Here is a 16,514-nt window from a genome sequence, read left to right as displayed (position 1 = left end):
CCCCTCCGTGCCCTGCTCGTCCCCGCTTGTCCCTTTCTTCCCCCACCCGACGTCCGAGCCCCGCCCCAGCCCCTCAGAGCCTCGTCTGTCTTGCCTGGGAAATGAGAGCCATCTCCAGGCCGGGGCCCAGGCCAGCCAGGGTGGGTGGGGCAGGCCTGCATGGTCCTCCCTGGGCACTCGGGTGCCTTGGAGACAGTTCCCCGGCTGTCTGGCTGCTGTGGACCGGGTGGCAGGAAGAGAGAGCCATTTACTGGCCATGAACCAGCCAGACCCAGTCAGCTCCAGCCAGCTCAGCGGGGTCGGCGCCAGAGGGCCACCAGCCCCTGAGACACGCAGCAGAGGAGTCGTGGGCCTTGTTGATTCTCTGAAACTGGCCCCAAGTCAGGGTGGCCCCACTGTGACCTGGTGGCTTGTAGGAGAACTAACCTGCCTGTCCTGGGGGCATGCCTCTCGGTGCCAGGCCTGGGGGCCCCGGGAACAAATGGCTTTCCTGCCCAGCTGTGTGACCGCAGGCCAGTCACCAGCCCTCTCTGAGCCCCTGCCCCTCAGCTGAGACATGGAGAGGAGTGGGTGTTGACAAGACTTGTGGGTAACTCTGTGAGAACTGGGCACCCCAATCCCTTTGCAGGTGGTGCTTCCCGAGGGCCAGGCTGAGGGGTGGGGCTGGGGGTGGGGAGCTGCCTGGCCCCTCCCAACGCTGTGGGCGCATCCGAGGCCTGGAACGAGGCCTGCACTGGGTTCAGTGGCGCGGCTGCCCTGGGTGAACTGGAGTTGGGGCAGAGAGAGCGAGACAGCACCCAGCCCCCCGACCCCACGGGAATAATCTCCACTCAGCCCCCTTGCCAGCTGGGCTCAGTGACTGGGGAGGGGCTCAGTGACCAGGGAGGGGCTCAGTGACCGGGGAGAGGCTCTGCTCCCACCCCATCCCACAGGGCGGCTGCTGGCCCTGGGCCACCTTAAACGTGCTGGAGCAAACAGACCCCAGCGGCAGCCGGCATGGCCCGAGCATCCTGGTCACGGCGGTGCCCACGTAGCTTGTGCCAGAAAGACTCCTGGGCGCGGGGGACGGCACAGCGCCCTGCTGCTGCCTCAGCTCAGGGACTTCCTCCCAAAACACCCAGTGTGAGTGCGGGGGCGTTCTGTCGTGGGCCCTGGCTGACCAGAGAGGAAAGCGAGGATGATGTCGGAGGCCAGCGGCTCGCGGGCCGTGTCTTGGACTCGTCAGAAGCAGAGCCTTTGGGGGGATGCAGGGCCAGGGTGGTCTTCCGTTTCCTAGAGCAGGAAGCTGAGAGGCAAAGGGCGTTTCCAAATGTGTAAATGTGTGAGTCCCTCATTTGTGGCCAGTAAGAGAGGCCACCCGGCCACAGGGACAGCGAGAAAGCAGGCCCTGTGTGACCTGCCTCGGAGGGGAACCATCTTCTTTGCAAACGGAGCATGACGCTGTCTTGCCTGGGTGGCCGAGGCCTCGGGACTGCACTGTGGGTTCGGGCTGAGCTTCCCGGACAGACCCTGGGCCTGGCTGGCCCTCGGAAGCCAGTGTTCTGAGGGGGCAGGCAGACCGGAGACTGTGCTCTGTGCAGCACGCAGAGCTGGGTCAGGGGGCCCGGGAAGGCACGGGGGGGGGGGGGGGCCTCCAGGGCGCGGCAGCACCGAGCTGCACCCTGGGGCAGGGAAGGGGGAGGCCCAGGCTGCCAAACGAGCCCACGCAGAGCCAGGTGCACACGTCACGCCCTCTCCCTCTCTCCTTCTGGAGGCAGACGCAGGTCTTCTTGGGCGCAGCCCCCTGGGCCTTCCAGGTTTGTGGGCCTGACACCTGGTCTCGGTGTCGTCCTGTGCTCGCTGCCTCTGTGCTGCGTGTAGGGGCAGCGTGCTCTCCACCGGGGCGGGGGCGGCTCCACAGCCTGGGTCCGTGTCCTGGGCTGCCCCGGTGGCGCCCCAGACCAGGGCTGACACAGCAGAAATGCATCTCCTCCCGGTCCCAGAGGCTGAGACCCAAGGCCACGGCGTGGGCGAGCCGGCTCCTCCCGAGGCCTCTCTCCCTGGCACTGTGGCGCCGTCTTCCCCTGTGTACTCAGGGGTTGTCCCTCTGTGTGTGTTCCCAGTCTCTTCTTGGAAGGACTCTGGTCGTATTGGGTCAGGGCCCCCCCTGAAGGCCCTGGTTTAATCCCAAAGCAGTCGTGCTCTGGGTGCTGGGAAACAACCTGGGGGTTGGGACTTCCACCCATGGGCTTGTGGGCACCACTCAGCCCATGATGGGGCCCCGCCCAGGTTGCTGGTGCTGCAGCAGGAGTCAGCCCCTGATTGATGAGGGTGGGACAGAATAGCAGGGGCAGGGAGGGGCCTGCTTAGGAAGCAGGAGGGGAGATAGCAGGGCTGAGCAGGGAGTGGGGGTCAGGTTCTCAGCTGGGAGCGTCTTTGTGGAGAAGGGCCCCATTTAGAAGGGGCAGTGGGGAAGCCTGGTCAGGTTCGACCAGACAGGGGTGGGGCTGGGCCCAGTGGGCGGAGCTGCCAGGCCCCGCCCTGCAGGTGGGGATGGACACAGGTGTGGTGGCCGGGGTGGGAGCCTGAGAAGGACAGCATCCATGCAGATGTGGGCCGGCCTGACACAGGGAGCAGAGGGTATAGGTGGGGGGCAGGAGATGTGGGCAGGGAGGGGGGTGAGCAGGAGTGGTTCCAGACAGCAGTGAGCACTCGAAGGGCAGGCTCTGTGTGTGACAGCCACAGAGAGGCCCGGAGCCAGACCGAGGGCTCCCTGGTGACAGTGGCCAGTGGTGACCCCAGGAGGCTGTTTACGAGACACACTGGGGTGCCGGGCCAAACGTGGGGTCACTGCCAGGACTGCTGGTACCTAGAAGGGCACAGGGCGGGGTGTCAGAGGGACGAGGAATCAGGCTAGAGACTGGTCTTTGGGGTCACGAGACCGTCCCCAAGTCTGACAGCAGAGCCCGGGCACGTGGGATGGGCTGCCCCAGGTCCCCATAGTCTAGGTGGGAAGTGGCGTCTCTGAGCGGCACTCTTCTGTGCCTGAGACGTCCTTTGCCACTGGCACTCAGCGCCCCTTGAAAGCCTGTGGCTTGCTCTGGTCCTCTGGAAAACAGAGCACGTCTGGCCCCTGGCAGCTTGGTGGCCACCGGTGCTAAGGGCGTCCCTGCTGTGCTCTCGGCCCATGTCGCCGCCCTGTCTGTCTGGTGAGCTTCCCAGTCCACTCAAGTCTGCCTGTGCATTTTAAGAGTCCTTTCAACCTGCCAGCCTCCCTGTTGCCATGAGCTGTCACCGGTTCCTCCGGAAGGGCCTCTGCGTCCCCGTGCTGTGTTTTCAGTCTCTCCCTGTCCCCTCCGTTCCCAGGAGACCCGCACGTCCTCGGAGAGCATCATATCCGTGCCTGCGTCCAGCACCTCAGGGTCTCCCAGCCGAGTGATTTACGTAAGTTGGTTCTTTCTGTGGAGAGCAGGGAGGGGACAGGTCCGGACCGCCAAGTGAGCCCCCGGGGGCTGGGGTGTCCTCGACAGGCACTGGCTCGGCCGTCCCTGCTGTGGGGACAGTGCAGACATTAGGATGCTGTTGGGGGCTGTCCCAGCCGCTCCCCAGGTGTGTGGCGAAGAGGGCACAAGGAGGCCCTCACAGCGGTGTTCGTGGTGGTGTGGAGGGCCTCTGGCCCCAGAGCCGTCCCGTGGGACTGTCTCTCCCGCCCTGCAGAGAGGCAGTGGAAGCTCAGGGCAGGCACTCCCTCAAGGCCGCGGAGTCTCCTCCGTGGACAGGTGTGAGGGAACCAGGCTGATGCGGTCTCGGGGCTCCTTCGCGCGGCTGCCTCTGCACAGGGGTCTCACTGCGCCCCTTGGCTCCTCCTCTCCTCGCAGGCCAAGCTGGGCGACGAGATTCTCGACTACAGAGACCTGGCCGCTCTTCCTAAAAGCAAGGCCATCTACAACATCGACCGCCCCGACATGATCTCCTACTCGCCCTACATCAGCCACTTGTCGGGAGACAGGCAGAGCTGCAGTGAGGTACGGCCCCGGGTGCCAGCCCACAGCGGGGTCCCCTGACTCAGTCCTCACTGCTGTCCAGGGTGCTGGGCCTGCTCTCCCCCCGAGATGCGCCGTGCGCTCCCTCTCTGAAGAATTCCCACTGTGCTCTGCCCCAGACACCCCCGGCAGACCCCGCAGGCACTGGGGACTGAGTCTGGACGAGCTCTGCCTCAGGGCCGGGAGCAGGAAGCGTGTGGTGTTCAGGAAAATGATAGGAATGAAGTGAGAACCCCTTCCTTTTCACAGTTTGGGTGATTTTCACAATGTATGAAATGTGTAGTTTTCTTTTATTCAGAACATTCTGGACCTTGCTCCACCCCCACCGGCCGTGGCTTGTCCCCCTGTCCCTTGACTTCCGGGAGCTGGTGGAACCCGGGGGGCAGCACCCTTTGCTGCTGACCTCTCAGCCGCAGCGGCCCTCCTCCGTTTAACGCGGGGCTTGCTGTGGGTTCCCGGGTTTCTTCCGGTGGTTTTGAGATTTCCGGGAGACCACGGTGCCCGTGGCAGACAGAAGGGCATCTGCCAACCGGCAGCCGGAGCGTGTGTGCTGTGTGCGCGTGTGTGTGCCAGCAGGAGAGCTCTGTCCCCCCACCCATGTCCCCAGCCCCTCCTACCTGAATCTCCCTCAAAGGCCCCCCTGGGGAGCGCAGCTGGGGCTCCAGGTGCCAGGCAGAGGGGACAGTGCAGCAAGCCCCGCCCGGCCCTGCTGACTCGGGGCACCGGCCGCTCTCACCGTGCCGGCACAGCTGTGGGGCTCAAGGGCAGGGTGGGGAAGGTGAGGCGGGCATGGCTTCCCTTGCTTGGGGGCCAGTAGGTGTTCCCCCCAACCTGGCCACCACCAAGTGGCTCTGCCCCTGGGGATTTACGGGACCCCAAGGATCTGGACCATTGGTTTCGTGAACGGAGGCTGGAGGGCGAGGTGGGAGGAACATCCCGACCTGCACCCTCTACCACGAGCCAAGCTCTGGGCCTCATGGCCCAGTGTCCGGTCTGAGCCCCAGCAGAAGGCTGCAGAACAGGGTTGGCGGGGCCAGGTGGTGGCCATCGTCTCCCAGGGCAAACAGATTTCTGTGGGACAGACCGTGCTGACCTGCTGTGATGGGCTGGTCACCGTGCCCTCAGGACCCAGGGCCGCCACTGGCAGAGCGGGCCTGCACCCACACCCCAGGCCCCAGAAGCCCTCTCTTTCTGGGGCTGCCGGGGCGTGGCCGCCCCGCGCCCGGGACCCGCACTCTTCCTTTTGGAAAGAGGCCTCCTTGGGAGAGGGCTGGGGCGTGGGGGGCGCGCCGCATGGAGACGGCCCCGGGCTGGCACCAGGCAGTGCCCCGGGTTCTCGGGGCGCCGTGGACCGTATCTCTCCAAAGAGAAGGTTTGGAGCCCGTGGTGGGCCCCGCTTCTGTGGGGGGAGGAGGCCCACTTGCGTGAGTGTCTGTGCCCTTTGTCATCTCTCCACACAAGTGGCTGCCTGGCGCCGAGGTGCTAACGGCTGCTCCGTGTTGTGTCCACAGTCACCTCAGTTGCTCTCGCCAACACCGACGGAGGTAACCGCCGTCCTCACCACGCGCTCCAGGGCTGCCCCCACCCCTGCTATAAAGATAACCGCCTGCCGCCCCCAGGAGGGCCCCTGTGGCTCTTGACCCTGCATCTGGGGCCCTGGAGCTCCGTGGCTGGGGCGCCCTCCTGGGCGTTGGCTATTTTTACAATCCCGTCTCACCTGCATGTCCCCCACCCCCCGGTGCATCTGCCCGCCCTGCGAGAGCAGAGCCTGGGACTGCCTGCGGTCTGGGCCATGGCTCCCTCCCAGGGACAGTCCAGGAGCCTGGGGTAGCCAGGCCACCTCCTGCGCCTCTGTGGGGTCATACAGGAAGTCCCTGTGGATAAACATAGGGCAGCATCCGGAAGCACAGCATTTGTAGTTAGCAGCCAGCCAGACTTCAGTCTGCGTGGGCATCACACCCTGGGGCCCAGGAATTTGATGACCGGTGAGCCCCACGGCAGGCAGTGTGAATTGACCAAAGGGCTACGCAGAGGGGCCCAGAGACGGGGACCGGACGGCGGGGCTGCAGCTGCCCAGGCCAGTGCTGTCTCTGTGGCCTGGGCGGGCCAGAGGACTGGGGGGCAGCCCAGGTGGGTGCTGGCAGGTGCAGGACCCGCTTGGGGCGTGGCCTGACCGGAGGTTGGGGACGGGGCGCCCAGGCCAGTGGTAGGGACAGTGGCTCAGCCCCTCTGGGTGGCAGGTAACTTTGGGGAGGCGTGGGAGCCTTGAGTGCCAGACCCAGACTCTCCCCTTGCTCATCCCCACCCACACGGGCCTCAGGGGCCGTGGCGGGACACTGGGCTGCCCTGTGTCGTGACCAGGGTGGCATGCTGTGCCATGGTGGGCCCTGCAGCCTGCGCTTGCCCTGCACCGCGTGCTGTGCTGTCTCGTGCGCCCGCCGCCCTCTCTGACCGCCCCAGACAGGTGCTCGTTCTGCTCGAACAGAGTCTGTGTGGTCGGTGCTTGTGGTTCTGACTCAACCGGACTCCAGGCCCAGGAGGGGTGCCTTCCTACCCCCCATGCCTGGGGACCCCCATCAGGCTGGGGCGGGTACAGAATCTCGCTGGTTCTCAAACTGTGTTCCAAGGAGCCTTGGGTGCTGGGAAGGATTGGGCACGGCCCGGGTGGGGGTGGAGCTGGATGTAGGAGGAGCAGGTGCCCCCACCCTCCTCCCCCGTAGTGGGGGCCTGGCCACAGGAGCCGCTGTTGGAAGGGTGGGGCGAACCTGCCCTCCAGCACCTGGCGGGCAGGTGCGGAAACCGTGCTCAGGCTTTCGGGGCCTTCAGTACTGAGGCCAGGCCCCTCTGGCTCTCATCTTGGGTTGAGTCAGGCTCAAAGGTCAGGAAAGCACCCCCCAGGCAGGTGGGGCAGAGGGTGGGAGCGGGCGGGCCAGGGTCCAGCTGCCATGTTCACCAGGCTGTCTCCCCCAGGGGGACCAGGACGACCGCTCCTCCAAGCAGTGCCGGACCTCCAGCCCGAGCTCCGCCGGCTCGGTCAGCCTCGGGCGCTATACCCCGACCTCACGGTCGCCCCAGCACTACAGCCAGCCAGGTACTTGGCCCCACGGCTTCCTTTCCCCCGGCGAATCTGTCTTCTTGCTGCTCTTTCTGTTCCGAATCTGCCTCTTACACAACAAGGGGGAGAGGGATGGGCGGGGTGGCCTTGCCGAGGGCAGTGGGGAGCCTGGGTCACCTCTGTGACCCAGAGGAAAGGCCCCGCCCGGGTGGGGAGGCCGCCGCAAGGGCAGCTGGTTCATCTGAAGGCAGAGGGCCTCGGGACACACAAGACAGAGCTGAGCGTGTAGCCCGTGTAGTTAACGTGTCTGTAGGAGACATGTCAGGAAGAAAAAGTTGCGTTTACGGTGGTAGACACAAGTCAAATAGTCCCGAGCCCAGCGTGGGTCTGGGAGGGGCTTGAGGGAGGCAGGGTCGGTGGCCAGGAAGCAGAGTCGATATCCGCTGACACTTCCCTCGGGGAGGCTGGTGGCCCCCCGGATGGCAGTCTCGTGGGGAAATTAAAGAGGCGGCGCCAGCTGCTCTGAGCAGGGAGAAGCCCTGTGCGTAGGGTCCCTCTGCCCCTTCCTGCCCCATCCTCTGCCTGGTGCCAGCTGTGTCCTGCTGCCCTGTAGCTTCCAGAACTCCGAGTGGCCCTCGGTGTATCAGAGCCACAGGGAGGCTCCACCCACAAAAAGGGCGCTGCCTTTTTGAGGGATTTTTCCACACTGCTTCCCACCCAGCTGGCTGTTGCATGACTCCATCTTTGCATCTGCAGACTACAGCTAATTTTGCAGCCTTGGTGGAAAAATCAAATCTCACTCCTGTGCAGTTATTTTTATTGGCTCCCTGCAATGTGCCTGGTACATCCTGCTCAAGGACAGAGGTTTGGAAAGTGGGTGAATGAGCGGGTGACTGAGTACGTGAATCAATGAGTGAGTGAATGATGAATGAATGAGTGAGGAATGATGAGTGAGAGAGTGGGTGAGTGAGCAGGCCGGTGAGTCAGGGAGTGAAGGACAGGTGGACTTTCCCAGGGCCCCTCTGCTGGCCTCTGACCATGGTACTTTGAGTCACGTGGTAACCCCGGAGAGCCAAGACCTGAGTTTTAGCTGGTGAGGTCGTGTGATTGCCAGGTGACAGTCTGCACTCACTCCCGTCCAGCCAGCTGCTCTCCACCTGCGTCCTGATCCCGAGGAGCCCCAGGTGGGGCGCCGGGCAGGACTCAGGGTGCCAGCAGTTCCCAGCTCCCAGAGGGCGCGGCGTCCTTGCTCTGAGCCTGGAACCGGCTGGGGCACAGTGGATTTGGTGGCCCCCCTCCAAAGGTGTGCCTTCTCAGAGAGAGGACACAAATGTGTTCCTAGCAGGCAGGGTCTGGAATGGTCTGTGGCTCTGAGGCCAGTGAGCCCGTGTGGACTCTGACTTGCTCTCTGTCGCCCGCAGCTGGTACTGTGAGTGTTGGTACCAGTAGCTGCCTGTCCCTGTCCCAACACCCAAGCCCTACCTCCGTGTTCAGACATCATTACATCCCCTACTTCCGAGGTAAGGCGCGCCGCGCTGCGGGCTCTGGGTGCCGCAGGGTGTCCGCCACGTCTGTGTCTCGTGTCTGTGCTGCCGCATGGCTTCCCTGAGCCCCATGTCTCACGCCCCTGCCCCTCGCTCTGTGTTCGTGAGTCCAGCTCTGTTTCTGTCAGTGTGTGTGTCCCTGGGAGGGACACGCAGGCCCCTGGGTAGGTAGAGGAGTGAGCGGCAAGGAGCCAGGTGGGAGGCTTCAGGGAGAAACCAGGACCCATCCGTCACCTGCCCTTGGGCCCGAGTCATCTCATTTCCCGTGAGTCAGCGCCGCAGGGCACAGGGGCTGCTGGCAGTGGCCTTCGGGACCCAAAGCGGAGGCCTGAGGAGGGCAGGGACTGGTCCCCAGGGTGGCCTGGGTGGGACACATGCCCCATGTGGCTCCCACTCTCAGCTTCCCAGGGTGCGGCCCTGCCCACTGGCCACGTCCCTGCACAGAGGTGTGGACTCGAATCCCACGAGGAGTGTGGCCGAGCTTCTGTTTTCCCATGTGCCGTGGACTGGATCACGCCCCCAAAATTTCTGTGTGGAAGCCCCAACCTCCAATGTGACGGCATCCGAAAGGCTCCTTAGGAGTTATTAGGGTCACATGAAGTCATAAGCTGGGGCCCGACTCCCAAAGGACTGATGGCCTTGTAGGCGGAGGACAGTCTCAGTCACTCTGCGCGCGTCCGGAGGAAAGGCCGTGTGCAGGCAGAGTGGTTGCCTACACACCAGGAAGGGGCTCCTCCCAGAAACCGGCCCTGCCGGACCGCCGGCCAGCGGCACTGTGGGAGGCAAGTGCCAGGCGTCTAAGCCAGCTGCCTGTTACTCGGCCCTCACTGCCCTACGTGCTCTCGGCCTGAGCAGAAGCAGGTGATGTTCTCGCTGATTCTCTAGGAGACAAGGAGAAGTTCCTGTCCCCTACAGCTGCTGAGAATGTCTGCAGAAGAACCTGGGTCCCAGAGGGGCCGGGGGGGCAGGCGCTGCTCCGCCTCACTGCTCTGTCACCTGGCGGCCACCCTTGGTTCTCGTGGGTCCATCACCACTGCTTGCTCTGTGTGGCCTCATCCGGTGTACTGAGATCCTGGGGGACCTGTCCCCACCCCCATGGCCCCCGCGGGACGCACTGACCCTCCTGAGAAGCAGCAGAGCAGCCACAACCCTCTGCTGCGCATCCGCGTGACCCGGGAAGGCACGGCCCGCCCCCAGAGGTGGACGAAGGACCCACCAGCAGGCAGAGTGAGCTTGACTACGAGACAAGCTGCCTTTTGCTGGAACATCAGAGGCCCCCACACAGCCTCCCTCCCACCTGATGCAGCCCCACTTCGGTGGGTTTGTCACAGCAGGGGCCGTGGGGCGCTCGCCCTCCTGGCTGCTCCACCCCGCCCCCTGGCAGCCGGGTGGGCTGCCTGGGGGGGCCGTTTGGCTGAGACCTGCGCTCCTGGGGCCTAGAGCCGGGGAGGCCCCGCGCCGCCCCTCCTCTGCTCCTCTCCGAGTCTCCGGCCTCCGGGGCAAGTGGAGGCCAGGATGGGACCTCGGCCAAGGGCAGGCTCCCCTGGGCGGGATCCTGGGACAAGCAAAGATCGGCAGATACAAATGGGTGAGATCGGAGCAAAGGGCGACTGCAGCGACCCGCATGGTGAGGGGCGCTGCTCCTGGAGGGGCGCCAGGTGCACGCACACACGGGGGACTCTGCTCCACCCACAGCGGCTCCAAGGCAAGGCACTGCTTGAATTAAAAGGAGAAGGCGGCCTTTTGAAGGCTGGGCCTCCCACCCTGTCTGCCTGCTCGGGACGGACGGCCTCGGTCCCGAGCCACTTCCAGCAGAGACCATGAGCCTTGTCGGAAGGGCCTGCTGTGCCTTTTCAAGGTCCCCGCACACCCAGGCTCCTCTGGTTTTCTCATGTCCGTGTGTTTTTACCCCCAAAGCCCGGAGAGGAGGCTGGTCCCCGGAGGAGTAACCAGAGCCTCCCGGATTGCTGGCTCTGGACCCCCCTGGTCCTGTCCCCGAGGAAGGTGGCCGTGGTTTATGCCCCCCTAGGGCTGTCTCAGACATTCTGAGAGTTGCCACAGCCACAGGCAAGTGGCCCTGTGTGGGGTCAGTGTGAGTGGTGCAGTTTATCACAGTGGGCGGGCAGAGAAGGGAGTGGTCAGCTCGGGGCTGTGGCCCCAGGAAGGCTTCGACCCAGGAAGGGACTGAGTCAGGGGAGCAGTGGAAAAGGGGCTCCAGGTGGGGAGAGGGGAAAGGCCAGGAGGAAAGGACCGGAGCAGCGAGGCGTCTGGGGCTGGGACCACGAGCAGCTGATGACTGGTGCAGAGACCCCTGGATGACAGGTGTGAGGTGGGCACAGCGAACCAGTGGGGCCACCAGGTCTGTGTCCCCGGCTGTCCCCGAGTTCTGGGCCCCCGAGCACCTCATGTAGGTTGTGGGTCCTCCTGAGGTGACTGTGCACATGCCCACAGAATCCTGCTGTGACGTAGGGGGACACTGCACTTTAGGCTTGGGGACTGGGGGACCTGTGACCTGCAGAGTCTGTGGCCTGCACAGGATGAGACAAGGGCCCTTGAATCCCAGGCAGAGAGGAACGAGCCCTTCCAGGCCTCTCGGGTGCCACGGGCCCTGCCAGGAATGCACCCAGCTTAGTGACGATGCCCAGTGCGTGGGCCTCACTGCGGACTCTGAGCCAATGAACTTGCTAAAGCCCCTGGGGATGGAGGAGGCACAGCCAGTCACCAAATGGACCTGGGCCTGGGGCCATGGCCTCCGAGGGGCTCCCACAGCCTGGCTTGGAGGCGCCTGCTCTCCAGGACGCTGCAGGAGCCCCGTTGGGCCACAGTTCCGGAAGGCTCCGTGCCCTGCTGGAGGGGGGCAGCTGAGGGAAAAGCAGGGTTCACGCCGTGACGGGGGTGGAGAGTCAGCTACCTGAAGCCCCGTCGGCGCCGAAGGGTGAAGTGGGTGCCCAGGCGTGGGAAGATGCTGGAAGCTGGTCAGCAGCCCCTTTGTGGCCTCACCCTGGTGTGGGCTCTGCTGGTGGCCGGCTGGAGCCGAGACCCCGCCCCACCACTATAAGGAGCTCTTGCCCCCGGGCCCCAGCGCACCCCATCGGGGCAAGAGCTCCCCCTTCCTCGTCAGCTGCCACGCAGCCCGCTGTGGAAGGGCGGCCACACCCCCCAGGTGTCCTGCAGCTTTGAACAGCTGGGGCTCCAAGGGCGTGTTTGGAGTCCCGGGGGACCCTTCCCTCCGCCGAACCGCCATGGAAGGCGGCGGGAAGCTTCCTAAGGCTCGAGGGAGAGCAGCCGAGCTGTGTCTCAGGAGGGTCTTCTGCAGCGAGCCGCACACCTTGTCACCCAGTGTCTGATGCCATTGCGCTCTGTCTGTCCCCTCATTCCGTACACACGGTGGGGGCGGGGCGGTCTGCATGCGTGACTTGATAATCCAACCTCGTTCATAGAACAGGAGTTACAAATCTAGATGGGATAAGAAAGCAGAGCCAGGATTGTTTCCGTTTAATTTGAAAAAAAAAAATAGCTTGATTCGGGAACCCAGCAGCTGGTCGATGTGGACCCTGTCTCATCCTGCCGTAGCTTGTAAAACCCCACTCGGCGGCTCCTAAGGACAGATGCTGGTGGATTCTAGCACTTGAACCCTGTCGAATGCTGCCTTGCGGCTTCTCCAAAAGAAGCAGCAGCCCATCATACCAGGGTACTCAGGAAGGGGGGTCTTTTGCCAGATCTCAACCCCAGCCACCGCAGGGCAGCAGACTGCCGCACCCCCCAAGGACCAATCAGGCCAAACTTCCCGTGCCCTGGCAGCCCTGCGCCTTTGCACCGGGTGGCGGACCTCGGGCTCGAGGTTGGATTAGCAGGTCGGGGTCCCACGGTGGAAGTGTCGGTGGGGGTCACATACCCCGACCCCGGGGCAGGGGTGTGGACAGCCCCAGGTGGGGGAGACCGGCTCCCCAAGGATACTTTTTCATGCTTGAAATGCTTCGCTCTGCTTCCCTCCCCCCGCCACCCGCTGTCTGCGCCCTTCCGTCTGGAGGCAGTGAAAGCGGCCGCAGCACGCCCAGCCTCTCCGTGGGGTCCGACAGCAGGCCTCCCCCCTCCACCTACCAGCAGGCTCCTCGCCACTTCCACGTCCCAGGTAGGCGCCGGGCCTGCTGGGCGGGGCTGCCTCGCCGAGGCGGGTGTTGGGCCTTCCCCCAGCCTCTCCATCCCCACCCGAGTCCTGAGATTCTTTACGAACCAAACACACAGGCCTACACACGCCCAAATGTCCTCGTGTCTGTTTCTCCCAAAGCCCCTCCAACCCCAGGGAGACTGTGCATCCCTGGGCACGGGTTGGAGGGCGTGGCCAGAGGGCTCACCGTCCCCCCCTGCCACCTGCTCCCTTTGCCCCTTCAAGCTTGGGGCAGCTGCTGGGTGGGCGAGGCTTGGTCTCAGGTGTGGGGCCTGGGGGACCACCGTTTGGGGGTCCCAAATCCTGCCCGGAGATGCTGAATCTGGGCGACTGGTGGGTGCTGACAAGCAATCAGGAGACCAAAACCTCAGTTTGCTCGCTCACCTGCTTTCTCTCCTTTTCTCTCTCTCCTCCCCAGACACCGGTGTGAAAGACAACATCTATAGGAAACCCCCCATCTACAAGCAGCATGGTACGGCTCCTCGCTGCCTGCCAGTGGCCCTTGCATGCCTGTCGTCCCGCGCCCCCAAGTCCTTGCTTTGTCGTGCTGATGCAGCCTGGGGGTGACACGCAGACACCCCTGCAGGGCCCGGGAGAGGCCCTTCAGACAGTGCAGGCACCCGTGTGTTGGAAACCTGAGGCCGACGCCCATCAGCTGGGCTCGGGATGGGCGTTTGTGGCGAGAGTGGCTTTGGGCACTTGAGTTTGCCACTTTGGGAGAAGCAGCCAGGCTGACCGTAGACGAGCTGGTGGTGGCAGAGGCCTCTCGGACCCGGGCCCAAGCCAGCCTGCTCACGCCAGAATCACCCCTTTACTCCTGCGTGGGAATCTGGGTCCTGTGCTGTGGGAATTTCTGAGGAGAGAGTGGGAGCCTGGCCTCCAGGAAAGGGGCCCCTTGCGCCAGCAGAGAGGGGCAGGAGGTGTTGAATGGAGAGAGTCTCAGCGCCCGTCTCCCTCCTGGAGGTGACCGCACATGTCTGCTCCACCTGAGGCTGCAGGACAGGTGCACAGGCAGCAGGTGGTTGGGCCGCAGGGCAGGAGGCAGGAGGCTCAAGGTGTCTTCGCAGAGCTTCCGATGAGCTGGGGCATCAGCACCCTGAGCCTCTGCTTCCTCCCCTGCACGGTGGGGCGGACCCCTCCACCTGCCCTCTACACAGGCCACCTGTGTGGCCGCTGGCGTGACCAACCACGTCCTGACACCGGGAAGTGCCGGGCAGGTGGTGGCATGGTTGTCAAGTCCTTAGGGAGACGGGAAGAGGGGTCCCCACCCCTGAAGCTCTTGTGCAGATGCACCCAGGAAGCAGCCTCGGCCTGCCCTGACAGCTGGCTGGGCTCTGCCCGTGGGACCCTGCACACGGGTGCTCACGGGTGCTCACGGGTGCTCACGCTGTCAGACCTGGCCTCCCACCCTGGGAACATCAGGCTTTTCCACTGTCCCCTGATTGCACTGGCCCCTCCTGCCGAGAAAGAAAACCAGTGAAGGCAAGTGCCTGGGTTTCCAGACTTTCACCACTGCCCCCACCAGGCAAGCTTCAAGCCCAGGTCCCCCGCGGGTCCCACTGGGGAAACTGAGGCCCAGCCGAAGGAAGCTCCGTCCTCCCATTGTGCCACCGGTGCTCAGGTCCTGCAAGCAGTGTGGGTCACGCAGCCTTGCACTAGCCTCACATGTGTCTTTTGCACACAGCTAGGGGGTCAGCCTCGCCTGAGGCAAAGACCTGCCGACCGGAAGCCCCCTCAGAGGCACGTGGGGAGGGGTTACGGTGGCCAGGGACCCCTCCGGGTCTCTGTTGTTGACCTGGATGGACAGGCCTCCGTGAGCGTAGTCAGGGTCCGGCCTGCGGTTGGTGTGCTCTTCCCTGGACCCGCGCCCCTCAGCCGGCCCTCGGGGACGAGCAGATGTGTTGGGATGGCTTGGATTGCCGGCACACCACAGGCGTTTGGCTTGACAAGCTGGCCCCCTCCGGTTGGAGTGTAGTCTGTGTGTGGGTGTGAGCATGCACACCTGTGTGACACCCAGGCCTGCACATGTGTGTGTGTGCAAAGTCCCCACCCCCAACCTCGACACAGTCCGGGTAACGACGTGGACGCACTGGGCCAGCTAATTAGTTTCACGTGATGTGTTCGATGGCTAAAAAGTGGTGCTTTTTAAGGGGCGCACTTACTTTTCGACCCTCCAGTTCCCACTCTGACTTTTTAATTAGCATCACCCTTTCCTGATGCCCGAGTCTTCTTCCTGGCTTTGGGACGTGATCCCCAGGCCATGATGGGGGCGGGGCCTAACCGGCAGGGTGGGGACCGTGGTGCTGAGGACGGGGTGGCTGGCATTCGCCTGGCCGCTGCAGACCGGGTCACCGCCGCACGCTGCCCTCTCCACGCATGACGGCGTGTTTCCTTCCGCCTCCCTGAGGTCGGCACGATCGTAGGTGAGGGGACTGAGGCCAGGCCGACACGGAACCAGCCCCTGGCCAAGCCGAGGTCCACACCCAGGTCTACCGACCCCTGACCTCTGACCCCTGGCCCAACAGCATTTTCCTGTATGACATCAGTTCTGCTTGGTTATGATTTAGTGGCTTTTTGAATGAAAGAATGAGAAAGAGAAGGATGGAAGCAAAAGGAGAGGAAGAGAACATAAGAAGAAAGGGGACAGGGTGGCAAGGACCCTCTGTGCGGTCAGGAGCCAGTCAGGGTCGGGTCCACGCAGGACAGGAGGAGGGCAGCGCCTCCCCAGCGGTGCATAAACTGCCCTGGGATCAAAAAGCTCAGGTGCCACTGGGGACATTTCTGGTGTTTGCCTGGGCGCCAGTCACCCACTGTCACACTGTGAGGCAGGCCCGACTCGGAACAGCCAGTCCCCTTCAGTCCCTGTCCCCGTCCCCAAGTGCACACCCCTCAGAGCCTGGCTCCTTCCAGAGGGCAAGCTTCAAGGTCGCTGCCCTTGCCTCGGGCCTTGAGGGGTTTCGGGTGAGGCTGAGTTGAACCTCAGCGGAGAGCTGGGCTTTGGGCTGCCCTGCCCCACAACAGGCTGGCGCTGGGCCCGGATCTACACTGTGTAAAGCGAGTTCGAGAGGAGCAGGGACGCCTTCTGTTTCCCAGGCAGCAGACAGGTCTCGGCCATAACCAGACATGAGCCCTCGGAGGGCGTGGGGGGAGCCCTGGCCCAGGAGGTGGACAGTGCACTATCGCCTCCGGCCACCCGCTGCGGGGGTGGGGGTGTCAGAGCCCCCCACCCTGGACCAGACCGTTAGGGCAGCCCCGAGCGGCACACCTCGCAGCTGTTTGTTCCGTCCCAGGTTTGAAACAGAAAGACCCAGGCATTGTGTGTCTTTCGGATTCCCGGGTCGTGGTGTTGAACTGTGTTTTGGTTTGGGGGTCCTCATGGGATGGAAAAAAGGGAAGGCAGGCCCCTCATCAAGAAAGAAAGTTAGGGACCCCGCTGTCATCAGGGTGCCACCAACGTGGGCCCCGGGGGGACCCACGGGGGCGCAGCCTTTCCCCGGAGGGTTCCCAGGGCCATTGGCTTCCAGGCTCAGAAGGAGCCGCCCTGTGTGACGGGACAGACTCCCTCCCCTGGGTCCCTCTGTCCTCCTGTGTGTTTCTGTCCTTCCCTGGCACTAAGGCAGCCTGCCACAGGTCTGTCTCCAGTGGGCCTCTCAGTGATCCCCAAGTTTTTACAATGAACTCCCCGTCTGTCACAGCACCCACGGTACCCCACGCGGCCCTCACAC

At 64.0% G+C, this 16,514-nt stretch overlaps 1 protein-coding gene across 1 annotated transcript in view; it reads left to right on the top strand.

Annotated features, from left to right (window-relative positions):
- Positions 1–16,514, top strand: part of ABLIM2 (actin binding LIM protein family member 2) — a 71,518-nt gene that overhangs the window by 33,749 nt on the left and 21,255 nt on the right. Inside the window, exons 9-15 of the mRNA XM_053672466.1 lie at positions 3,346–3,423; positions 3,858–4,004; positions 5,534–5,566; positions 6,993–7,113; positions 8,499–8,597; positions 12,652–12,753; positions 13,208–13,261. Coding sequence (XP_053528441.1) covers positions 3,346–3,423; positions 3,858–4,004; positions 5,534–5,566; positions 6,993–7,113; positions 8,499–8,597; positions 12,652–12,753; positions 13,208–13,261 — 634 coding nt within the window. The remainder of the gene's footprint in view (positions 1–3,345; positions 3,424–3,857; positions 4,005–5,533; positions 5,567–6,992; positions 7,114–8,498; positions 8,598–12,651; positions 12,754–13,207; positions 13,262–16,514) is intronic.

This window comes from Artibeus jamaicensis, unplaced genomic scaffold (genome assembly GCF_021234435.1).
Source record: "Artibeus jamaicensis isolate MK-2021 breed Jamaican fruit bat unplaced genomic scaffold, CSHL_Jam_final contig_76, whole genome shotgun sequence".
Taxonomy (NCBI): Eukaryota; Metazoa; Chordata; class Mammalia; order Chiroptera; family Phyllostomidae; genus Artibeus; species Artibeus jamaicensis.
This window is presented reverse-complemented; position numbering and strand designations above follow the sequence as displayed.